Source organism: Chelonoidis abingdonii, chromosome 4 (genome assembly GCF_003597395.2).
Source record: "Chelonoidis abingdonii isolate Lonesome George chromosome 4, CheloAbing_2.0, whole genome shotgun sequence".
Taxonomy (NCBI): Eukaryota; Metazoa; Chordata; order Testudines; family Testudinidae; genus Chelonoidis; species Chelonoidis abingdonii.
This window is the reverse complement of record NC_133772.1, coordinates 94,914,076-94,940,632: the sequence shown is the minus strand read 5'-3', so window position 1 is coordinate 94,940,632 and position 26,557 is coordinate 94,914,076. Positions and strand designations below refer to the sequence as shown.

The following is a 26,557-nucleotide window of genomic DNA, read 5'->3' as shown; positions in this document are numbered from 1 at the left end:
TTTTGGCAGACAACTTCAAGCATGTTCAGGAACAGAATAAGCTTATCACTTATTCACTCAAAATTCCTTTAGAGGAGGCCTAAGTTGGAGCATAAACTTTTAGACATCTTACATTTGACAGCTTCCGCAGAAGTAGTGTTACCATTAAATGAGACTGTACTAGAACCCCCCAAGACAATCTGGCAAACTCCTGCTATAGCATCCCATACGTGTAAATGGGCAGACAAAAAGTACTATGTTCTGCCTAAGAATTCAGAGGTTTTTTTCTCCCACCCACAACCAATTTCTTTAGTTGCGAAAGTGGTCAATGAGTGTGGCAGACAGCACCATGCAAAGTCTACACTGTATGGTCAGGACAAAAGTGACTTGATTTCACAAGAGCTACTCTTCTGCAACTCTGAAGAATTCAGGATCACAAATTACCAGGCTCTGATGGCAAAGTACAACCACACACCTTCCTGACAGACATCAAGACCAGATGAAGGCCATCATAGACAAAGGTCACCTCTTAGCAAGGACCTCATTGAAAGCCTCCCTAGGTATACCCTTCAGCTCAGTCAATCACCACTGTCATCATACATCAAGCATCTCAGCTGCCTCTGTACATCTTTTCTATGAAAATCCAAAATACCATGGAAGACCTCCCTTTTGATTGACTTGAACTCTTTTCTGAATCCTCAGGCAAGTGTCACCATAACTATGGATGCATCTCTTGTGGAGTGGGGAGTGCACCTAGACACACGCAGCATCCAGGTCAAATGATTTGCCCAAGAGGCTTATTTCTGCATCAACCTCTTGGAATTAAGAGCAGTCAGGAATGCCTATCTACACTTTTTTTCTATTCGTCCGGGCCCAATCCATAAAAATCTTGGTGGACAACATAGCCTGCATGTTTAACATAAATCGCTAGGGAGGGCGAGATCCCCCCTCATTTTGTCAAAGCAACATATGGAACTGGAGTAGAGCCAATCACATCCTCATCTCAGCCTTTACCTTCCAGGCATGAGAACACCATGACTGACAATTTGTGCAGTCACTTCTCACAAGATAATGAATGGGAACTCTACCCTTGCACTCTTAGACACATATTTCTAACCTGAAAGTTCTCAGAGGTGGACTTCTCTGCAACTGCTACTAACAAAGAAATGCAAGAAATTCTGCTTGAGGGGAGGACTGGATCATCAGTCTCTACAAGATGCATTTCTTACTCTTGGGAGAGACAGCCTTCTCTATATATATCTATCCAGACCTCTCCTCTTGAAGCAGCTGAACAGAGCCAAACTGATTCTAATTGTACCAAATTGGCTGAAAAATATGATGCCCTTTCCTGATTTGTCAGGCTTCCTGCCCAGCATTACACCTCCTGACCGTTCCTCATCTGCTATCCTGGAATTCTGGTTAGACTCTTCATCCCAGTCTGAACATTCTTTGACTCCAGGCCTGGCTCCTCATGGCTCTCAGGGATAAAGACTTCCTGCGCATTAGAAGAACAACAGGTATTCTTAAACAGCAGGATCATATCTATGCAAAATAATTACCTAAAAAAGCTGAGAGATTTCATCACTGGTGTGTCCAGCGACAGTTTTCACCTGTTCCCTCTCTGTGGTTCTTGATTACTTGTTGGAAAGACCTGACCATTTTTTAATCCTATGAGTTCTGTTGAGGTTCACAGCCTTTCACTCTTCTCTATAGGGATTCTCAGTGTTTGCCTATCCCATGATGGCAAGATTCATCCAGAGGTCGATGAATCATTCTGCAGATTAGAGAGCCAATCCCTATATGGGATTTAAACCTTGACCTTAATTGCCTTATGAAACTTCCCTTTGAATAACTTGTCCCTACTTCATCTGCCTATGAAGATTCCTCTCTTGGTGACCATCACTTCCACTCAGAGTCAGTGAAATGGGGGCTTTAATGGCAGATCTTCCCTTTACAGTATTCTTCAGGGAAAATTTTGTTGTGACACCTCCTAAATTTTTACTTACAGTATCTTCTAAATTGTATATTAATCAAAAACAACAAAGAGTCTAGTGGCACCGGACTCCTTGTTGTTTTTGTGGATACAGACTAACACAGCTACCTCCTGATACTTGACACCATAGGTTAGTCAAGATTCACCTTCCTTTTTTCCTCCCAAAGTCACACCTGCCCAGGGAGGAAGTGGTCCTCCATATCTTGGCTGTCAGAAGGGTGCTAGTTTTCTGTCTGGACAGAATCAAACCATTTAGAAAGTCTCACAGACTGTTTGTTCCACTTGCAGAAAGACCAAAGGACCCACAGTTCTCACTCAAAGACTCTCAGGGTGTATCTCTGGATATATTATCTCTTGTTATTGTACTGTCAGTGTTCAACCTCCTTCTAGCAAACAAGCCCATTCTACAGAATCCCAGACTACTTCTATGGCACTATTGAAAGATATTCCAGTTGAACAGATTTGGACTTGGACCTCAGTGCATACCTTCTTCAAACACTATGCCATGGTTCACGCTTCCAGATCAGACAATGTGGTTGGCAATCCAGTTCTGTCTTCATTGTTAGATCCTACTTCAAAACTTCCTCTTTTCATGGATACATCTCGGGAGTCAACTGAAGTGGAGCACCCAGAGGATCACTACTCAAAGAAGGAGAGGTTATTCACCTTCTGCAGTAACTAGAGTTTTTTGAGATGTGTATCCCACTCTATCACCCACCCTCCTTCCCCTCTGCTTCAGAGTTTCATCTTGTGGGACTTGGCAGTAGAGAAGGAATTGAGAGAGGTTCACCTGCGCAGTTCTATATAGCTTCAGTACAGGGCACAAGGATGTCTGGAATGTGTGTGTGGGCTAAATGGGCACTGCTACTGAAAATATTTGAACAAAGATGAGTGGGGCACATTCACACCTGAAGTGAAGCATCCATTGGGGAACATATCTTGAAGAAATCCAGTTACTACACCAGGTGCGTAATTTCTCCTTCACAGAACTATTTAATACGTTAGGGAAAATATGTAAATCACTATTTGAGAAAGTAGCTTATATCTAAAATGTTTTACATAATAACTTTTCAGTATTGTGGCACAGTAAACACATTTTTTCAAGTGAATTATTTTAACCTATAATTACAAGGAACAAATTTATTGAAAATATTTAATCCTTATTGATTGATTGATCATATAAAATCAGAACTTCCTAGAATTATTTGGCTTACACCATGTGCTTTTGATTTGTAAAAGCTGCAGTGCTACTGATTTTTCAGTAGAAGTCATTGTTTTAAAACTAAATTCTTCCATGATCTGCTAAGGCAGTCAAAAACACTGGAAGTGTGCTCTTATGCTTCTTTGTAATGTAGAAGGAAATAGATGTGTATATTTCGTTTTTAAAGACTTTTTTCTGCCCCCCTCCTTTTTTTTTTTTTTTTTTTTACTTTAGACTTATAAGGAATGTCACATTTGGGCTCTATTTTTTCTATAGGATATCTAGGAGGTCTAAGGGATACTTAATGCAAGCCATAAAACTTTAATTGAAGGGAAGGGTGTTGAATCTTAAAGGCTTCCTTTAGCCAAAATGTTAGTTATATAAACTAAATAGATATTAACATCAACAAACAAAACCAGAATGTTAAACATTCTGTGTAAAATACCCTTACGCTCTCAAATGTTCCGCTTTCACTCTTTGCTCTGGTGATGCCATTGTTTCCTGGCTTGGCAGTAATCAATGAGTCTTCCAGCCTAGACCGGGCCTGAATTTTAATATGAGTGGGGATAAGAACACAATATGTTTAATGTGGGTGGGGTGATGAGGTAAAAACAAAAGCAGGAAAGCAGGAAAAAACATACAAAAAATCAAAATCTTTCTGATACGCTTTATAAACAAGCCCAATTTTTATTTCCTTTCAAAGTCCTCTCTGACTGCTTTTTAAAGGCTCAATCCTGTCTCCATTAAAGTCCAGTGGGAGTTTTGCCATCTACTTCAATGGAAGCAGGATTTTACCTTAAATTGTGGAATGGATTAATTTATTTTAATCTACATTTACTAATCATATTATTATTTCTTGATCTAAAATATTTTTATTTACAAAAACCCCCCTCTAAATACAATAAATTACTACTTATGAGGGTTGCAGGATCAGTTTTATGTTTCCTAGATATATGATTGGTCCTGATACTGTGCACTGAAGTCAATGGAACTTTTGCAAAAATTCTGTTGACTCAGTGGGAGCAGGAGCAGTCCTATTCCCATAGCTGGAGCTATCAGCTTTGGTTTAGTAATGTGCTCCAGAGAATTATGTGCAATTTACAGCAACAGTCTTGCTCCAATATAGGAAGTCTCTACTCCCATGCAGTTTTGTGCTTGGGGCTGTTCCTTGGGAAATATGTATGTTACCCACCAAAGTTTCTTACACAATTATTCAGTTGTAGAACTAGAATTTGTAATCCAGTATAGCTTTTGTACTGTACTAAATTGTGGATCATTTAGCTTGATTGTGGCTTGATGTCTCTCTGTTATTAATATTTACAGGAAGAATTTATAAAGCTTTAAAACACAAAGACGTATTTGTAAATAAATCTATAGGAATTATTTTTAACATAAAATACAAACACCCAGACCAGAAGAAGAGTTCTGTGAAAGCTTGTCGTGTTCAAGAACAGAAGTTGGTCCAATGAAATATGTTACCTTACCCACTATGTCTCTCTAATATCCTGGAACCAACACAGCTACAACTGTACGGCAAACACAAAGATCATGTCATATGAGAGAGAACAAAACAAGAGAGTGCTCCAGATCCATATTATAAATATGAAGAAGAAATGTAGTACCATTCTCAGCCATGTCCATAATAAATAATTATTTCTTTCAGAACTAAGACAGATGGAAAGTTTAACATTGAAATATTAGAACTGAAAATGCCATTCTAATTTTTTTTTGTTCTCTTTTTCACAGCTGACCAAACTGTGGAAAAAGTCAGCATTGACAAGATACGTTTCTTCAGAGTAGAACAGTCTTATTCAGTGACTTCTGGAAAGTGGTACTTTGAGTTTGAAGCTGTGACGGGTGGAGATATGCGTGTTGGCTGGGCAAGGCCAGGCTGCCGGCCAGACATAGAATTGGGAGCTGATGACCAAGCATTTGTGTTTGAAGGCAGCAGAGTTAGTAAATTTCTTTATAAAAATTAATTTAAATGAGTTTGTTTGTAGTTATGAATAGGCTGCACCAGGGGTCGGCAACCTTTCAGAAGTGGTGTGCCAAGTTCACTGTAATTTAAGGGTTCTCATGCCAGTAATACATTTTAACATTTGTAGAAGATCTCTCTCTCTGTGTCTATATTATATAAATAAACTATTGTTGTATTTAAAGTAAGTAAGGTTGTATTTAAAGTAAGTAAGGTTTTTAAAATATTTAAGAAGCTTCATTTAAAATAAAATTAAAATGCAAATCTTATCAATTTAGTGTGATCCTTGCTTGGGATCCTTGTCTGGGGTTCCAGCCACCAGCCCCGCTCAGCCTGCTGTCAGTCTGGGGTTCCATTCACTCAGCCGGCAGCAGGCTGAGTGGGGCCCGCGGGGGGCTGAGTGGCTCAGTTCGCTGCCAGACTGGAGTGCCAGCAGCACTCGATCTGGGGTTCCGGTTGATGGCCTCTTGCCAGTCAGGGTCCCAGCTGCCGGCCCTGCTCAGCCTCCTGCCGGCCTGGGTGAGCAGAACCCCAGACCGGCAGCAGGCTGAGCAGGGCTGGTGACTGGAACCCCAGACAAGGATCCCAGGCCCTGCTCAGCCCGCTGCCAGTCTGGGCTGAGCGGGACCAGTGGCTGGGACTCCAGACTGGCAGCAGGCTGAGCCAATCAAGTCAAAATGAACAAAATGCAGTTTATTCAGCTAAGGCAGTTCTGTTCAGGCAAATGTCACTTCACAACAAACATAAAGGATGCTTAGCACATTAATATTCATAGGAGTTGTGTCACTATATGAAAATTATTTAACGTCTGTGTTCCTCAGTGTCCCCATATAAAAATAGGGAAGATACTAGCCTACAGTACCTCAAAGGCATGTTGTGGGGCTTAATTCTTTCATGTTCATGAATGTCTTTGAGATCTCTGTATGAAAAGCAGTAGATAAAAACAAAGAAGTAAGAGTAGAGTCCCACCACTAATGAGATTATTTCATTAATACTATATCTTAGATTTACAAATTGTTCATATATATTAAGATATATTTTCTTATTTAGAATTTTATGAACCTATTATCATATGCAGTATAGGTCCACTGATTGGCAATGTGTCTTGGCTTCCCTTTTTTCCCCTTTGCTTTGAATCTTGGAGCAAATTGGATGTGTTGTACTTTTATTTCTGAGTCTCTGTTCTTTTTCAGGGCCAGCGTTGGCATCTAGGCAGTGGATTCTTTGGACGAAACTGGCAACCAGGAGATGTTGTTGGTTGTATGATTAACTTAGATGACAAGTCCATGATCTTTACTCTGAATGGGGAATTGCTTATAACCAATAAAGGTTCAGAACTTGCCTTTGCTGACTTTGAAATAGAAAAGGGTAAGCTGAATCCTATTGTTTTTAAAGTTACACTGCAAGCGTTTAAGGAAAATTAAGAGAAAATTATGTTGTACTACAGATTTAAAATTAATTGAGAAGTCTGAAATTGTGTTGTTGCAGATGAATCTGCCTCTTCCCATTTCATGGTTGGGGATTCCTCATATACTTGGCCCCCAGCTCTGACAGAGCATCTCTGAGCTTTCACCTGAGTGAGAGACAAAGAGGAAACTTACTTGCTGTTGAATCCAGGGCCATTGCCCATCTAGTCTTTTGTTGGCCAAATGAATGTGTTAGCTCCTTGTGCTTGAATGGCCCAATCCTAGTCCTTTTGGTGTTTCCTGAGGATTGAGGGCAGTTATCAGCTTGTAGTTTTATGTTGCAATGTAAAGCCTGAACTTTAATTCAAAGATAATTAATTCTTTAGAGGGCACTGTGGTGAAAAGATTCTGCAAGCCCTAATCTGCAAATAGAAAAATGGGTTTCAAACAACTTGCAGTACTAAACCATCCTTTTCACCAGGAATAATGGTAAGAACAAACAACTACAAATCAGCAATGATAAATAACTAAACTTAATTAGATAAAATGTTAAACAAAGCAATGTACTCCCAGATCAGGGGTTAGTGGGCATATCACATGAAAAAATAAACTTGAACTGCTTTGATATTTTATTATATGACAGTGAGAACTAGACTTACACATTTTAGTAGCAAATGAGGGCTTGTACAATGAAAGTAATTTTGGGGACAACTGTATGTTCAATTTGTTCTTCTAAATTCTTTACAAAGATTTATGGTCGATAAACATTTTCCAGAATGACTCTATGACTTTCATGTTAAGCAATGAAGATAATTGTCAATCAAATTACATTACTAATGTTAACACTTTCATTCTAGTTTTTCACTGAAAAGTGAAATAAGTGTGATCAATGTATAGTCCAGCTTACTAGACTCTCAATGGACTTTGAGCGCTTAAAAATATCTGTAAAGTCCGTATAATGTGGTGGTTCTTAGGTCCATTATTCATGAATAAGGACTACCCATAGTAGTAAGGATTTTCAGGATCAGCTTCCATATATACATGTATGGTGGGGGAGGGGTCAAGAAGTGCATTACTGAAGGTCTATGCATATTGATCAAATCACATATGCATGATGTAGGAAAGTAAAATATCAGTAAGGAAACAGATTTTAGTTTCACCCTTCTGAGAGTTAATACAGATAATATTTAGCTAATTAAAATTGTGTCATATCAAGGTACAATCCATACCAATGAGTAGCTGTGTCACTGCTGCCCTGTGACCTGGAGTGCACTTTACAATGCCTTGCTGATGTAGCCTCCAACCTGGACTGCTCACAAACAGCCTCCAGCATGCAAGTCACTCTCAGCTATATCCGTATGTGGTGCAGCCAGCTAGCCATACCTTTGCTCTTATCAGCCTTAAAGATTGCCACAGGGTGCCTCCAACACAATCCCAGCCCCAGTTTTTCTCCCAGACATGTATGTTCTGTACTGCCCAGCGCTCTCCTAGACAGTGCAAATATATTGAATCTATTATTCCTTTTAGTGAATAATATGCATACAACTTGTTATCCCAAATGGAATTACCCAGACACTTTAACTTTAACACATTGGATTACATAAAACAATAAAACAAGTTTATTAACTACAAAGAGAAAGATTTTAAGTGAGTACAAGTAATGAGGCATAAAAATCAGAAATGGTTACAAGAAAAATAAAGAAAAAACACTTAATAGTGCCTAACTTAACAAATTATATTAGATTCAAAGCAAAGTTTTCTCACCACATGCTTCAGCAGATTTCTGACCAAACTCTCAGATCAGGCCCCCTCCTCAAGAGTGCAACGGCTGCTTCCTTTGTTGTTTCAGGTGCAGAGAATGTGATGGGCAGGCAGAGAGAAAGAGAGAGGTGACTTGGGGTGTTTGTCCCTCTTTTTTTACACTTTCAGCCCCCCTTTTGACAAACATTTCCAGCTGAGACCCAGGAGACCAAGAGTCTATGTGGAAGGATATTCTCTGCTGTTTGTGGTGGTTTGTGGGGTTTTTTTGGGCTAAAATGTAGATTTGTGTCCCTGCTCGTTTCCTGCCAAGAATGGCCACTTAGCAGGTAATGGTCCATCAGCCTTGTCAGCCTTCTCTTTGTCTCTGAGGAACTGGTTTGGCCACTCCACAGATTTATCTGGAAAACATACTTTTAGTGACAGTCTCAGCTTATGTTTATAATTTCACATATAACACTGCTATGTGCATTTTGCCATGATAATACTGATCAGCAAATTATGAGTTTTTAAATGATACCTCTCAAGGTGTACTTTGTACAAACATTAGTACAATAATATGTTGGGTGTGAACATTGTGGTATATTCTATCATAAAAAATACCTTTACCTGTTCTGTTAACTAATTGCCTGCTTTGGTTTGCACAGTTTGTGATCACTACTATAAATAGCTTTGATTTTGAATAGACATTAAGCCAATCCTAATTAATCAGGACATGCAGTTGAATGAAGACAGACAAAGGGATGGATTTAAGCAGCAGGCCACACTTTATTAATTTACCACTGGGGAGGGCTGCTATGTACCCACAGGCTGTCTCTCATAAATCAGTGTAGTATAGTTGTAGCTGTGTTGGCCCTAGGATATTAGGGAGACAAGATGGGTGAGATAATATCTTGTATATATGTATGTACTTCCTTATTTATTTATTTAGAAGTTGACCCAATAAAAGATATTACCTCACTCACCTTGTCTCTCATAAAGCAGGCATTTCACTGGATCCTGTGTGAAGTTACAGGGATTCCACCATATAACTATTCACAGCTGCCCAGGGGAGCAGGAGGAATGGGAAGTTGGTCAGGCTCCCCATTTGAGAAGGACCTCAAACAAGCGGTGTTGCAGCCCCTTTAGTCTTTCTCCCTGCTGGACACCAGCCACTTGTTCCCTTTCTCTGTTTTCTGCCTAATCCAATCCTAACATCCCAAAGCCAAATGTCAGTCCTGGCATCTGAGAACAAAGCTGGCAGGGGTAGCAGAGAGAGCATCTTGCTGCTTATGGCTGAAGAGGATTATTGAGAAGGGCTATCATAAGTAAAACGCAGAAAACTATTTTGAAATCCTTAAAGTGCCCACCCCTTCTCCCACGGTCTCACCAGATGGGGATATTGATTGGACCAGCAGTGGGGGAGAGTGCCCAGAAAAAAGGGAGGGAAGCAAAGTGCATGCCTCAGAATGCAGAGCTGGGTCTCTTCACCTCCCTCTGGCCAACTGCAGGGGGAAGGGAGCTGATCGGCTCTATGCTCCTACACTCCATTATTGTAAACCTCTTCCTGGGCTTTTGGAGGCCTCCTGCCCCTTCACATAGGAACAGTCAGTACAATTGGCCTGAGTTTTTTGGGATGATGGAGTGCACTTGATGTTTGCATTTACTTACCAAATTTATCACTCATTTTTGTGGGTAGCGGGAGTGTTAAGAGTATGATTATTTCCCTAGACAGCCTGACTGAAAGATACAGCAGTTAATTCTGTGACATTTACAGACTTTAATATCCTCCATTTATTTATTTTTAAATCCAGACTAGTCTGGTCTCAAGAGTAGTCATGACATCTGGAGTGTGTGTGTGTATGTATATATATTAAAGTGCCTCCTCTTCAAACCCTCTTTCTTTCTCATCTGTTGCTGGAATTCCCTTTGGGAACTTTTAGCTTCCTGTTATTTTATCGCTGACTGCTACAAACGTAACCAGTTTTGGTCCCCTTTAGTTCTCAGTTTCCCAGGCTGCCAGTCTGTTCTTGTCTAATACTTCCATTAATGCTTTTAACAATTTTCAGTGCCTCTGAAGCGAGCCTTCAGGCAGTCCCTCACATCAACCTGATAAAATGTGTTGTAAGATGGCTGTCTACTAGTACACACTACATCTGTTATCGTTCTTTGAACCACCAATGCACATTAGTTAGGCAGCTGGTCATGAAGAGGCAGATTATGTGAGTAGTTTTCCACAAGCACTGCTCATGGTGAGCTCTTTTACAAAACGGTATTTAAACAGTAATAATGAATTATGATAGTCATTATTAACATCTTACGTCCAACAGGATCTCAAGGTGCGAGTGCATTTTCTGTTTATATAGCTATTATGTAGTGTCTTCTTATCTATCCCTTTCCTCATGGTTCCTAACATTCTGCTAGCGTTTTTGACTGCCACTGCACATTGAGTGGATGTTTTCAGAAAATTATCCATAGTGACTCCAAGATGTCTTTCATGAATGGTAATAGCTAATTTAGGCCTTTGCATTTATCAACATTGAATTTCATTTGCCATTTTGTTGCCCAGTCATCCAGTTTTGTGAGATACATTTGTAACTCTGAGCAGTTGGCTTTGGACTTAACTATCTTGAGTAATCACCTGTAAACTTCTCCACCTCGCTGTTTACCCCTTTTTCCAGATAATTTATGAATGTGTTGAACCGCACTGATCCCAGTACAGGTCCCTGGGGAGCATGCTATTTACCTCTCTCCATTCTGAAAATTGGCCATTTATTCTTACCCTTTGTTTCCAGTTTTTTAACTAGTTATGGATCAGTGAGAGTGAGATAACTGTTATCTGAATTTCCTCACACCTATCTAATATTAGTCATAGATTGACTGGGGGAGGGGAGTGTGTGTGTGTCAGCAACTGCCCACTGAGGATCAGTGCTGCCAGAGTTTGGAGTAAAAACCACCAAAGCCACCTGTCCCCTTTCTTCCCACCAGAAGAAACTCTCTAGTAGAAGACAGAGCCACCCGCAGCCTTTACCTTAGCTCTCATTCTGACTCCATGGCTGTAGTATTTCTGCTGCTTGAATGGGAGAGAGGGTTTTCAGTTGTGGTTCCCCAAATATTCTCTGTTCTTAAAGTGATGAAATAGTCAGCAGCCTATTTCTAAAGAAATAACTATTAAAATGACACAAATACAGATATGTTAAGACAGAAAATGTTCGGTCATCAGAAATGATAATACTGGGAAAATGCCTATGTAGATTTTAATGGGACTACTCATGTGAGTAAAGTTTCTCAAGTGTCTGAGTGTTTGCAGGTTTAGGACCTCAATATGTGTCTATATATAACTTACCAAGAACACATATTGTATATTTTAAAAATCAGACCTAAATATGGTATGAGTATCTACTCAAGGTAGCATAAAGCCTTGTAGGCCTGAACTTGTAAGCCTGATGTTTCAATAATAAACCATTTTTCTCAAGGATTTACAAATCCAGCCAACAGTGCAACGCCTGTGCATAATAGGGAGATATCTCTTTAAGAGACTCATGGGCAGGGGAGGTAGGTGTGAGATGTGTCTGGGTCATTGTTAGGCAAATTAAGCATTCCACATCCGGAAGCCTCTGGAATTGGGTGTGGTAGGTTGGGGTCTGCTCCAGTAGGTTCTCTGTTGCTGGGGTCAGACTCCATGAGGGCAAGTAGTCAGGGCAGCTGCTTTACAAAGGGCCACCTGCTCTGTGTGAGTTGGGAGAGGCTGAGGCCAGGAGCAGAAAGCAGGCTGTTGTCCCTAACTCTGAAGCATTTTGCAGCAGGGTTTTTTTTTAATCTACATACTTAACTGAATGATTGGTTAATCAGTTTTTGGCTGGCTAACAGTGATTTCAGCAGAGGAAGAGGAAGAGTCTGCATGGATTCAACAGAAGCTTCCTACAAGCAAGTAGAGGGAAGTTTTTTTGTTTGAGTGGTTTTTTTTTAACTCAGCAGAGGGTGTAGATTTGGTGATCTGATTTGGTAACTGAGACTCAATTGAACTCAACCTAAGCTTTTGGGAGCTCAGTTTCTTCTCACTGTGTTTCTGTGGGGACTGAACTGTTCAGATTGTAATTTGTTTTCTTTCTTTATGTTTTATGTATAAATGTGAAGATAATGTCTGTGGCGTATGAAATAGCCATGTTATGTCAGAAAAATAATTTTACATCATAAGATATTATAAAGTTATTTAATTAAATTCATTTCTTTAGCTCTTTTTTGGGACTTGAATGTGGGGAGGTTGACCCTATGCAATCCTTGCTGAAAATCCTTAGAGATTGAATTCTGGGTCTCCAGATATTCTTGTATGGGAGTTGGGTTTTTTTAGGCACTAGAGAAGGGCAATGAAGTGAATTCTAGCCCATCCAAAGGTTACAAACGGCTCTTAGTATTATACTGTTTCTTATCTCCTTTTTCCAAATTTCCTGATAACCTGAGCTTTTATTTTGTTCCATTCTACCAACAGTTATGAATACAGTATTTTAAAAGGCAAACAAATTTAATTGGGGCTTTGATCTTGTTGCTGGCACAAAATGCTCGAGGGGGCAACAGCGGGGGGGTCCGTTGCCCGGTGTGTACCGCGCCAATAAACACACCAGGGTGGAGAAGCAAACACAAGTTTATTTGAGCTCAAAAAAGGTGCGAGGGAGAAATAACAATTTCAAATCCTGCACACCTGCATGCAGGCGGGGCACTAGTATTTATACGCCCTTTGTTATTCTTTCTTTGTACTTTTTCCCACTGTGTGGGCTACTTTCTCATGCTTGGCTTACAACAACTTGGCTTACAACAACTGCTTTTCATCTATTTTATCTAGCATGAGCGGTACTAACTGGTCTTGCTGACTGTGGCCTTACTGTTGGCAGTCAGCATACAATGCAGGTGGCTACAATTAGCTCATTAGTACAGAAGGTTACAAAAGTTTAGTGAGGCTAACACAAACGCTTTTAACATGGAGGTACTTTAGTTCACACAGGCCTTAAGCAAGAAGATTTCTGCCTAGTGACACCAACAATCTGATAAGAATAAAAAGGTTTATATGCAGATCAGAATATTGGTGATTTAAAGCAAACTTAGTTTTTAAAAATGTTTCTGGAGAGAAAATAAAACCACGTATATTCTCTTATATACATTCTAAATATACTGAAAACTAAATTGATACCTAACATAGCTGGCTATTTTAAGTATTTACTGTGCAGTGCAATTTCTAAACGTGAACTTGGATACAGTGCTTTGGTGAATGGACTTTCTGCCCTCTTGTACTCCACACCTGGGTAACTTTCTCTGTAGAGGGAACATGTAGTTATAGTTTCATAGGGTATTTTTTTTAAATGATAATTATATTTTAAAAATGTATATAATCCAGAGCCAACAAATTGCATTTTATTAGCCTGTTGAAGTATATCCCTTTTATTATTGTTACCTTCATTTTCCCTCCCCATTTCACTTCTATTGTTTGTTACACTTGCTTCTTATATCTTGTTTTCAGTAAACTCTTTTTGGGGAAATGAGCCATGTCTTCCTATGTACTTGTATAGTGCCTCGCACAATGAAGCCGTGGGACCTTTGGGCACTGCTGTGATAATAATATGAGCAAGTACATTATGAAGCATTATGGAGACCTTTTTAAGACTGGCATTAGCACCACAGCACTCCTGTGCACATTAGAAGCTTTGTAGGAGCACACAGATCTTTTTATATTTATATGTTCCCCAGATCCATGAGCTCTGAATCTCATGGGCTTGATAAACTCAGCAGATGGCAGGTTGCTAATTTGGGGAACCATGATTCTTTTAAAGTTTACGTGCTCCTATGGAGTTTTTAAGGCCCACAAGAAAAGTGCTGCAGGACTTAGGACCATGAAGGGCAACAAAGCTCTACTAATGCATAGAGAATTGAGTTCCTGGGTGAGTTACCATTGGTCTTCAGCCTGACTCCAAGTGCACCAGAAGCAAGTTGGGACCCTAAGGAGAAAGGATGAATGGCCTTTAACAAAAAAATTCTTAAGAAAAATATCAAGTCCATCTATTCTTATTTTGGATTTTGAAAAAGTTAGTGGCCCAGCCCTTTGTGTTGCTTTTTGGCTGTGTAGATAATTGTATTTCCTTGGATATTTGATATGCATTTGAATTCAATTTGAATTTTTGTTCACATAGAAATTTATGCTGATTTTTTCCCTAAAATAAGTTTGGATGTATGAATGGTAATTTTATGTATATAAGTTTTCCGTCCTGAAGAATGGACACTCAGAATACTTTACAAGACAATAAAACACACATGGGCATAGATGTGGGAGCTAGGCAACCAACTACTACACATCGGGGTGAAGGGAAATTTTGGCCAAGAACACCCAGTGAGACCTAAATTTCTTACAGAAAATGATGTGGGATTTTTAATGTCCAGACTGAGCAGATATGGCCTTGAGTACTAATATTGCATCTTAAATATCTCCATTCAGTAAGCTGTATGAACCTATGTTTTATTTGCTTCAGAATGAGTAAAAGCTGAGTTGATCCTTCCTGTATGTCAATGACTGGTTCAAGAAAACTTGGGTTTTTCAAACCTGATGATTAGACCCCAGAATGTATGTTGATGCTTAAAAAAAATCCTGTGGCAACTGAGTCTTAGAGCCTGGGTCAGCTGATTTGAGCTCATGGGGCTTGGGCTGTGGGGTTAAAAATAGCAGTGTAGATGTTCCCACTCAGTCTGGAGCCTGGGCTCTGAGATCCAACCTCCATCCTGGGTTTCAGAGTCCAGGCTCCAGCGTAAGCAAGAACGTCTACACTGCTAAGCCCTGCAGCCTGAGTCCTGTGAACCTGACTCTCAGATTTGGCACCATGGGTCTTCCTTTGCAGTAGACAAATCCTAAGCCCCCATGGGTCTTCCTTTGTAGACATATCTTAAGCCACCTTTTCAAGTTCACCAGTGGTGGATTTAAAGTTAGTGTTCTCAGCTTCATTTTTGGGGCTTCTCCTTGGGACCCAGCCAAGAAAAAGAACATTCTCTCTTGTCTTCCCCCACCTCCATTTTTCATTCTTTTTTCTCCATCCTCCTCCTATAAGTAATAGGAAGTAAATGAAAATAAAGTGAGGTACCTTGTTTTTGTAGTTTAACTTATTTTTCCACTTGAAAATTGCTGAGGGTCTCGGTGGACTGCTTAATGATCTTTCCAAATATTGTTTGTACTGTTAGCCGACTATTTTAAATTGCATTGGATAAGAATGCTTAAAAAATGTTGGGATTCGGGGTCTGGCCAGGACTTAGAGTGCGAGAGGGAGATCAGGGCTGGGGGTGCAGGGTCTGGGAGGAAGTTAGGGTGCAGGAGCAGACTGAGGGTTGGGGTGCATGGTCTGGCCAGGAGTTAGGGTGGGGTGGGGGGGCTCAGGGCTGGGGTTGGGGTATGGAGCGCTTAATTGGGGCGGCTACTGTTTGGTGCGAGGGGTTCAGGAGGGATATGGGAGGGTGTAGGAGTAAGGGAGGGCAGGGGGCTGGGGCTGTGGGGGATGCAGGAGTTAGGGAGGACAGGGGGCTGTTGGTGTGTGAGAGGGGTGCAGGAATCAGGGCTTGGAGTATGTGAGGAGGGTGCAGGAGTCAGGGAGGGCAAGTGGCTGGGTGTGTGTGAGGAGGTGCAGAATCAGGGCTGAGGCTGAAGGGTCTGGTAGGAAGTTAGGGTGCAGGAGTGGGCTGGGAGCTGAGGGTCTGGCCAGGAGTTAGGGTGTGGGAGGGGGCTCAGGGTTGGGGTGTGGAGCGCTTACCTGGGGCAGCTCCCATTTGGTGTGAGGGGTGCAGGTGGGAATGAGGGGTTCAGGAGCTTCCATTTGGTGCTCAGGATGGGGGGGTGTAGGAGTCAGGGCGGGCGGTTGGGTCATGGGTGTGCTCCCAGCCCCCTGCCCTGAGTGGCTCACGGCAGGGGGCTGGAGGGGATATGTGTAGGGAGAATGTGGGAGCCCCACCTTTGCTGTGCCCTACCCTGATTCCACCCCCTTCCCCAAGGCCCTGCCCCTGCTTCTTCTCTGCCTCCTACTCTGAGCACATTGTGGCCCCATTCAGGGGAGGAGGCGGGGAAGAGGGGAGCTTGGCTGCCAGTGAGTGCGGAGCCTGCAGCAGGAGCCGGCAGGACCAAGTTTCTACCCCTGCAGCTGCCTGGCCCTGGGGCCTCCTGTCATTGGGGGGGCCCGTGCCAGAGCACCCTGTGTTTTACTGTAAATCTGCCTCTGAAGTTCATGTTTTTCCATGTTTGTTTGAGATATAACTGTCTGCTTGTTTACATAAATGTGGTAAGGATGAAACTCATCCTTGTGCAGAGGTCCCAGACAAAGTCCTATGCAGCAATTGTGCACCACTGAAGTCCTTAAAAGGGAGGATAAGTGAAATGATGTGGCCTTGTATGGGCCCTCATGACAGAGATGAATTTCAGCCATGTTCATGTATCTGAATGTTAACCTTTCTTAATTCTTAAATGAACTGAGGTTAAACTTACATTGGGTACAATCCAAAATAAATGCATGTGTTCTCTAGATAAATTGTGTTTTGTTTTCTGTAATATCATTTATTTAGGTTTAGTCCCAATTTGCTCACTGGGTCTGTCTCAGATTGGCCGTATGAACCTTGGAATGAATGCCAGTACCTTCAAGTATTATACAATGTGCGGCCTTCAAGAGGGTTTTGAACCTTTTGCTGTCAACATGAACCGAGATGTTGCTATGTGGTTTAGCAAACGCTTACCAACTTTTGTCAACGTGCCAAAAAATCATCCTCATATTGAGGTAACATTGCATGTTAAGAAGACACCTGTTTTTAAACAGTTGATTTAGTCATGCCAAGACTCTAAATCCTCACTAGTGCTTACTGTCATCAGGTAATATATAAAGCTATTACTCATAGACTTTAAGGCCAAAAGGGACCATCATGGTGTAGTCTGATCTCCTACAGAGCTCAGGCCTCAGAACCTCACCCACTCACTCCTATAATAGGACCATAACCTCTGGCTGAGTTACTGAAGTCCTCAAATCTTGATGTAAATACTTCAAGTTACAGAGAAGCCACCATTCGAGTTCAAACCAGCAAGTAACCTGTGCCCCACACTGCAGAGGAAGGCAGAAATGCCCCAGAATCTCTGCCAATCTTACCTAGGGGAAACTTCCTTCACAAGCCAAAACATGGTGATCAGACCCTGAGCATGTGGGCAAGACCCACCAACCACAACACTTCTGGGAAAGAATTCTCTGTTGTTACTCAGATCCCTCCGCATTTAGGGTCTCAACTCTGGCCAGAGGAGATATTTGCTAATAGCGGTCACAGATGGGTCATATGCTATTATCATAGAATAGAATAATAGAATATTAGTGTTGGAAGAGACCTCAAGAGGTCATCTAGTCCAACCCCCTGCGCAAAGCAGGATCAACACCAATTAAATCATCCCAGCCAAGGCTTTGTCAAACCGGTCCTTAAAAACCTCTAAGATTCTGTCACCTCCCTAGGTAACCCATTCCAGCCTCCTAGTGAAATAATGTTTCCTGATATCCAACCTAGACTTCTCCCGCTTCAACTTAAGACCATTACTTCTTGTTCTGTCATCTGACACCACTGAGAACAGCCTAGCTCCATCCTCTTTGGAAATCCCCTTGCAGGTAGTTGAAAGCAGCTTCCCCCTCATTCTTCTCTTCTGCAGACTAAACAGTCCCAGTTCCCTCAAGCCTCTCCTCATAAATCATGTACCCCACCCCCGTAATCATTTTTGTTGTCCTCTGCTGGACTCTCTCCAATTTGTCCATATCCCTTCTGTAATGGGGGGATGAAAACTGGACACAATACTCCAGGTGTGGCCTCACCGGGGCCGAATAAAGTGGAATAATCACTTCCCTTGATCTGCTAACCATGCTCCTACTAATGCAGCCCAATATGCCGTTAGTCTTCTTGACAACAAGGGGACACTGCTGACTTGTATCCAGCTTCTCGTCCACTGTAATCCCCAGGTCCTTTTGTGCAAAACTGCTACTTAGTCAGTTGGTCCCCAGCCTGTAGTGGTGCATAGGATTCTTCCTTCCTAAGTGCAGGACTCTGCATTTGTCCTTGTTGAACCTCATCAGATTTCTTTTGGCCCAATCCTCCAATTTGTCTGGATCACTCTGGACCCTATTCCTACCCGTCAGCATATCTACCTCTCCCCCCAGTTTAGTGTCATCTGCGAACTTGCTGAGGGTGCAGTTAATCCCATCATCCAGATCATTAATTAAGATGTTGAACAAAACCGGCCCCAGAACCAACCCCTGGGGCACTCTACTTGATATCAGCTGCCAATTAGACATCAAGCCGTTGATCACTATTGTAGGCATTATCATCATACCATCCCCTATGTGAATTATCAAGCTCAAAACAAGTTAGGTTTCTTGCCCCCCTGCTACTCTCCTTAGAAGGCCATTCCAGAATTTTGTTCTTCAATCGTTAGAGACCTTCATCTAATTTCAAGCCTAAACTTGATAGCTTGATAGCTAATTTAGGTCCATTTGTTCTTGTGCCAACATTGGCCCTTAACTTAAATTATACCCCTCCTCCCTGTGTTTATCTCTCTGATATATTTGCAGAGAGTAATCATATCTCCCTTCATCCTTTGTTTTGTTAATCTGAGCAAACTAAGATCCTTAAATCTCCCATCATAAGGTAGAATCTCCAGTCCTCTGATAATCCTACTAGCCCTTCTCTGCACCTGTTTCATCTTTCTTAAACATGGGAGATGAGAATTGCACACAGTATTCCAGATGAGATCTCACTACGGCCTTGTATGATGGTGGTAAGACTTCTGTGTTACTATTGGAAATATCTCACCTGATGCATCCTAAGATTGCATTAACCAGGTACATGTTGGCTAATACCAGATGATTTCCTTGTCTGTCTCCTACTTCATTTATGGTAGTGTTGTCACCCCATGTGGATGTTCATTATTGTTCTTTATATCTGCATTACTCATTCATAGTGGTGCACTACAGTCATTTAGATACTTAAAGCATGCCAGCTGGGGATTATTTAGAACTATTTTGGAATTCAAATTTATATTTTATACCTTTTCCTTTTTTACCTTTTTTATCTGCCTTTTTATGTTGAGGGCCTGTTCCGTCACCTTGGCCATACACCAAGATAGAAATCATTGGGATGCTATATTAAAATTAAAGTAGAATCTAAAAAAACTTTTGAATTACGAGTGTAAGAGATTAACAATACAAATAATAACTGTCTTTCTTGAATTTTTCTCTACTGGACATTTGGCTTGACTTTGTCATGTGAGGATGAAACAGTTTAAACAGCAACCTGTTCATTATAAGTTAATTCTTCGTCGGTTGAATTCAGCGTTCATTAATACAAAATTTCCATAATGTGCTTCTAAGTTTTATAAATGAATTTGATATTATTTTTTATGATTTTTAGATAACGAGAATCGATGGAACGCTTGACAGCCCACCTTGCTTAAAAGTGACCCACAAGACTTTTGGCACACAGAACAGCAATGCAGACATGATATATTGCCGCTTGAGCATGCCCATTGAGTTCCATTCATCATTTAACTATGGCACTGGTGTGGCAAGTGCATCTGCTGATGCTTTCCAAAAAAGGTTAGATTTATATTTAATCATCTTGTGGTAGATTTCTAGTGGAAATTTAAAAAAAAACAATTCTCCATTATTCTTTTTTTTACATATAGTACTTCCCATTCATTTTCCTCCCATGCACTGTAATTTTATAGGATTTATGTTACTGATGTTCTTTATTTATTAACAAAGCACTGCATTTTAAATGTGAACGTTTAAATAACCTTAAAACAAAAGTTTGCTGCAGAGCACTATATATCTAAACAAGAATCTACCCAAGAAACATAGCAAGAGGGCTCTAGTTATTTTGAGACATGCTGAGCACTCAGAAATCCCGGTGAGATCAGCAGGATTTGCAGGGATTCAGCACCTCTGAAAGCCAGACCAGAATCTTTTACTTACCCTCTAATCTTGAATTTATATTATATAATACCCGCCCTATTTCATATTTCCACTCCTCCTCTTAGTTCATGTGTACTGCAAATGAAGCAACAAATATGCTCAGGGAAGGAAAAAAGACCATTTATCTTTGGTTGGCTGTTGTAAATATCTCTCTCTACAGTTCTTCCTCATGTTAATGAGAATGAACACATATGCATCACCTTCCTTTCTTGATCTTTTCTAGAAAGGCTTGTTGCATTCCATTAACATTGAAAGTACCTAGTCTGTGTCCAACAAACAGAAACTAATCCATGTGAGCAATTTATTTCAAGTATTCGAAAAAAAAGACAGTGTCACTTAATGCTTTAAACTACCAAATTACTACAATGCTGCTTTTTTCCTCCAGAAAACAGAACCAAGAAACTGCTCTTCACACTACAATGGTAACTAAATATGCTCAGTTATGCTTTTCATTACTTAATAATATTTGCTGCCTGGTAGTATGTTCATTTAAAAATTCTGTTGAAAATCCCCGTGATTTTATTTGTGTATCCACATTGGCCAATTTTTTAAAATTTGGTGCCTATGTTTAGGTTTCTAAATATATATCTAAACCCTGTCTTTATTGTGGATTATTTCTTCTTTATTGTAATACTACTACTGTTTTACTAACTGTAGTATTTCTGTGTGGGGGCAGACCATTTTCTCATGTTTCAGAGCTTATTTTAGCTGCTTTACAGAAACATACTTTTAAAAACCATAGGCAACGTAGCTGTGCTTTTTACTTATTTTTTTTAATTCTCAATGTATATATGATGGTCTCTTCCTGTATTTGTTAAGAATGTTTCTTATTTTTGTCTTCATAATACAATTCAGTTTTCTGTCACTGAGACACTACTGTTTCTCTTTTCAGTACTATTACTCAGCACGAATATTTGCTGGTCAAGAACCATCTTCTGTCTGGGTTGGCTGGGTAACACCTGACTACCACTTTTACAGTGAAAATTTCGACCTAAACAAAAATAGCACAGTGACAGTTACTTTAGGTGATGAAAGAGGCAGGGTTCATGAAAGGTAGGGGACTTGCATATCACTTATTAAATAATTTTGTTAATTACCTATTTACTTGTTGGACTGGAATTTTACTTCAGTTTCATTCATCTTTGTGGATAATAAAGTAATAATGGACTGTGTTCTAATGCTCATTTAAATTCCAAGTATTAGGTGGAACTAGTCACTAAATCACATATTTGTTAATTAACAAATTTTACATGGTGCTGTTAAAATCCGAGAGGGGGCATTCTGTTTCAGCTAACAGTTTGCCCAGCTCTCCTCCTTTCATTGTTGTACCTGAATGATCACTACAGGTGAACTCATGCTTTCCAAATCAGCCATGTCACAGATGAGTGTCATTCAGAAAAGTAAGAAATTCATTCATGCTTCTGAAATCTGTAAAGAACACTGGAGAGGGCCGTTTCAGTCTGAACCATGTCCAAGTGAATATTGATTCATTGGTATGAGTGTGATTAAAGCCACTAGGACAAGTGAGAAACGGCTTTGCAGTGTAAGTTTGTGTTCCTTTGATAAATGGTCAGTACAAACACTGATCAGTAAAACAAAGTTCCTTTATATTTTAAGATGCTCTTTCTTCATTATCACAACAAAATAGTAAAAAAATCTGACGTCTCCCTCAGAATTTCTAGTTATTAGTAAAATAAAAATTGTTTAATGTATATCTTAACCTATATATTTAATCAGTCACAATTCAGCAAATTGTTCGTTTTCATTGTTCTTGATATTTTTCTTTCAGTGTGAAGCGCAGTAACTGCTACATGGTTTGGGGTGGAGACACATTTGCTAATTCCCAGAGATCAAGTCGCAATAATGTTGATTTAGAAATTGGATGCCTTGTTGACCTGAGTACTGGAATGTTGTCATTCACAGCCAATGGAAAAGACCTTGGCACTTGTTATCAGGTATTAGCAGCTTTTCAGAAAATTAGCTATCAAGTTGGCTGCTTTAACAAAGATTTTCTTTCTTCGCCATATGTCTCAACAGTACATATTTCTGATATCATGATCTTTCTAAGCATGTGTTCATAAAATGAAGAATCTGCTCATGTAATGCCACATTTCTCCTGTTTCCAATAATTCTTTTAAACAGAGGAAACAGTACTGATATTAACATTAGAAAAATATTGATTGGACTTTTCATCTCTCCAATATGCCAATATTTTGTTTGATAATTTTTATTTAATTAAATTTTATTTAAAAATCATTCTTTAATATGTAACGTATCAAGAGACAGAGCAGGAATGATTTAGGGTGGAGGCAGGTTTTGGCTTCAGAAATCAAATCCAGATTTCAGGAACCTCAAAGTTTGGATCTGGATATCTGGTTTGACTCTATATTTGAATAGGGACCTAAACAACTTTTCATCTTGGATGAGGTTTTGTATGTCCTCCAGAACTGTGGAATATGGGGATCTGGTGACTGGGTTTAGTTCAGTCTCTAGTTAAGTATACTCTTAAATTTCACTTCGTAAACATTTTGCTCCTTTTTTCAGCTTTGATGATAAAACTAGACTGGTCACTTTTATATTTTGCTTTTATTTATGCAGTAGCTAACGGAATACTGTCACATCTGAGTTTATAGAATGGCAAGGAAATGTTTAAATTAAAAAGAACCATGTTATTAAACTTTAAAAATAATGACAATATTTATTTTCTTTTTAGTATTTTTAAGACTTATTATTTTCCAAATCTATATATGGAGTGTAAATGCTGAAGTGAAAACTTTAAAAAGTATAATTTTGCTTACATTCAAATCACTTCTTCTAAATTTTTAGACAAGAAATTACTGGGTGATTAATCTGATCCTCCTCTAAACCTGATTTTGCCACTCTGTATTTGGGACTACTTGGTTGACTTCAGTAGAATTTCTATGCAAGGATCTTTTGCAGGATCAGGCTGCTGTGACTTTTAGAAAGCACCATGATCTCCAAACAAGCTATCCAACATTCAGTCTATCACTGAAATGGCCATGTTTTAGATCTAGATGTTTGTTTTATTGAAATAATGTTCAGTGAAATATTGCACCAGCAGTCCACTTCACTTTCTTCTGCAGAAGGAGCCTAACAGACTGAACTATTACAAATCATATTAGTTGCTTGAAAAAAAGTAATTACTTATTTAGTAAGTCATTTTCATAATATACTAAAAAATCTGTCACTAGCAATACAGATAATAGCATACAGAACTTCTGAAAAAAGGATATAAACTACTAATATGAATCTCTCTCTCTGGCTGGCAGTGAACAAAAATTGTTGCTATTTGGTAGCTATTTGGATGCGTATATGAAAAGAGCTGGTGGGTCTCACTCTGCTTCCAGTTTGGACAAGTATCTATATATAGTAAAATCCATCATCAAAATTGGTTCTAACTCACACCTCTTTTTGATAGCCTTAGAAGAGAAGGCAGTGAATGAATTGGCCTGAATGTTTATTTCTCAACCCCTGAGAGGGTAGGCTTGTTTGGAAGCTTGCAGTGCTCTTGCCCATTTTGTTTACCTGCTCTCTGTATAACTTAGAACACTGCTTTTTCCAGTGTAGCCAATTTGTCTATCATTTTTCTGGACACGCCCCCCCTTCACTTAAAAAGCATTAAGATAAATTAAATAATAAAAACTAAACTATTAAAGGATTCAGAGGCACAAGTTGAGTAAGAGGCTTTTCTGGGGCACTAAATGCAGTAGACTGAGGAGTGTGACTTGACTGAAGCATCATTTCTAACCGTTTCTCTATTTTATGGGTATTTTGTTACCCCCTTTTATTATTTTGGAGAGTTCACATTGATGTAATACCAATTTGTATTCCAGGTTTTAATAAGTTGTAAAACCTGCCAGTAGCAAAATAGCTAACAGGCAAGCTGAATAAATGGAGGTGGATAATTTGTGGTCGGCCAAGGGACTAGGCACTGAACAAGTTCTTTCCAGCTATTGGGAACTGTAACACAATATTTTGGTTGACTTAAGGAGAACAGTTCCACATTGTTTTCCATTATGTACATTTCATATGATCTACTATAAACAACATTGAGGGTGTGTGAAATGGAGATGGTTCTAAACATGTAGGGTAAACTGGTGAGGAGAGTTTGCACGCCCAAGTCTATACTGGGTCCATATTAAACAATATCTACATTTCAAGAGATATAGGTGGATAACATTAAAGATGTTCCACTTAGAAAGTACCCACATAGAATTTTACGCTTTTGAGATAGGAATGAGATCAGTTGAAAAAATTGTATTTGTTCCTGTATTAGAACAGGCTACTTTGTATGTGTAACACTAACACTTGCTGGATGGTGCTTGACAATGTTGTCCTCTAGTTAACATAGCCTGCATAAGACAAATGCTGTATGCAGACAACTTTTTTATAAGGGGAGCTGGTATTGACCCCTATATTTTATTTTCTATTATCAACAATTCTTGCAATCCTTTTTGAGAACCTTACACTTCCATTGTTTGCAGCAGGCCTTTGAAATTTGCAGGAAAAAAACCCTGGCATTTTCTTGTCCAATTATTATTTTTTTCAAATTTGGATGAGTTATAAGGTGTTGAAAACCACCATAAATCATTTCTGGCTTTCATTGTTATTGCTTAATTTTGACAATGTGCCAAAATCTCTGAATAGTCTAAGGCCTGGTTGCTGTTGTAGCAGCAGCATATACTGCGCTGGGAATCTCCCAGAGCAGAGGCATCTGCGGTGCTTCACTGGGCATGAACAACAATTAATTTATTATTTAAATTATATTTATTAATTAAATTAAATTAAAATGATTGATTTATTACACCATAGCCTAGCCTATTTGTTTGCCAAAAAATTATCAATGTTTCTAACATGGAGTGGCTCCACCAGATTTACCAATTTTTAAGCCATAGTGCAGAGATGGTTTTCTACCTGTCACAGCTATTTTCAGCACTCTGTCAATAACATTTGCTTGTAGTATGGTTAGGTACTGAGAGTAGTTGCCAGAGCCAGAGAGCCATGTGCGCTAGAGTTTCTGTTGCAATGGAGCTCAAGCAGTTTTGGCAACCTGTTTTTTTTTAAAAAAAACAGAAAAACAAACCAAAAAAACCACACCCTTGAGTAGACCAAAAAAAAAAAAATGTATGTGTTAAGTAAAATTATCCTGAACTCTTTAAACTATGTTTAAATTAAATGCTATGTGCTACTTTCTTTGAAAACTATTGCAGTGTGATCCCTGATTTTTGTGGCCAGTTTTAGATCAAAGTAACAGCTGCTGAATAAAGAAGTGGAATTTATTGTTCTCATAAGAACAATTAGCTTTGTTATTTTTTGTAGCATTCCTTGTTTGTTAGATGCAAGGATAGTTCATTTAGGTGTTTTCTTAATTTTGCAAAGAACTCCTGGGGAAATGTGGTGATAACGTTAGGGTTATTATTCCTGATGTGGCAGCTTTCAAAACGATGCTTCTGTTATATGCAAGCCATTAAAACTCAGGGTCTTTGTACTAAATTTAAAACAGAATATCATGAAAGGACTTCTCTCTTTTTTCAAGTCTTCTTTTCCCAGAAAACGCTTTTGAACATATTGAGTGTTTTTTCAGATTTTTTTTGTTTGTTTTGTTAATGAATGTGACAAAAACTGGTCTACTAAAAAACAGAGCGTGGTCCTTCCTATAGAGGTTTATTTTCTGTGAAAATACTTAGACAATAAAGAGTTAAAAATCTGCACATGAATCACGTCTCAATAACTTCTAAACTGTGTATTTCAAATTGTTTAATTCTTTACTCTAATTTTCAAAATAATAATGAAAATAACTGTATTTGGCCTTTGTCTTTCTTTCTCAAACACTTCTGGATGAAAATCACAAAATATAAATGAGAATTTTTTCAGTCACCTCATCTGAACAAGTTTCTGATATTTCAACCAGATGAACAAGACTGTGAGATAATTGTTATTCTAATGTTGTAACTATTTCCATTTTTCAATTTTCTCATGTTGAGCAGAGGACCTATATATGTATGCTGGATCTTCATTTACAAAGGCCCAGTGACCAAAATAATGAGTGGCTCTAGACCTATTTATTATATACTGTCATAAAGTTCAGAAACCTTTTTCTATATTTTATATAATAAGGAGGAAATGAAAAATAATATATATTTAATAGAGGCATTTATAATTAATTGTCATACCAATATCAAATCATAGAGAAGAGAAAAGGGATCTTTAATATAGATTTATGAAGGTAGTTTATTT

General features: G+C 39.3%; 1 protein-coding gene across 1 annotated transcript in view; it reads left to right on the top strand.

Annotated features, from left to right (window-relative positions):
• The window catches only part of RYR3 (ryanodine receptor 3), a 663,207-nt gene that overhangs the window by 305,324 nt on the left and 331,326 nt on the right, over nt 1-26,557 (top strand). The window contains 7 exon segments of the mRNA XM_075065483.1: nt 4,920-5,125; nt 6,342-6,516; nt 16,872-17,080; nt 19,737-19,921; nt 20,685-20,721; nt 21,192-21,352; nt 22,089-22,254. Of these exon segments, the coding sequence (XP_074921584.1) occupies nt 4,920-5,125; nt 6,342-6,516; nt 16,872-17,080; nt 19,737-19,921; nt 20,685-20,721; nt 21,192-21,352; nt 22,089-22,254 (1,139 nt within the window).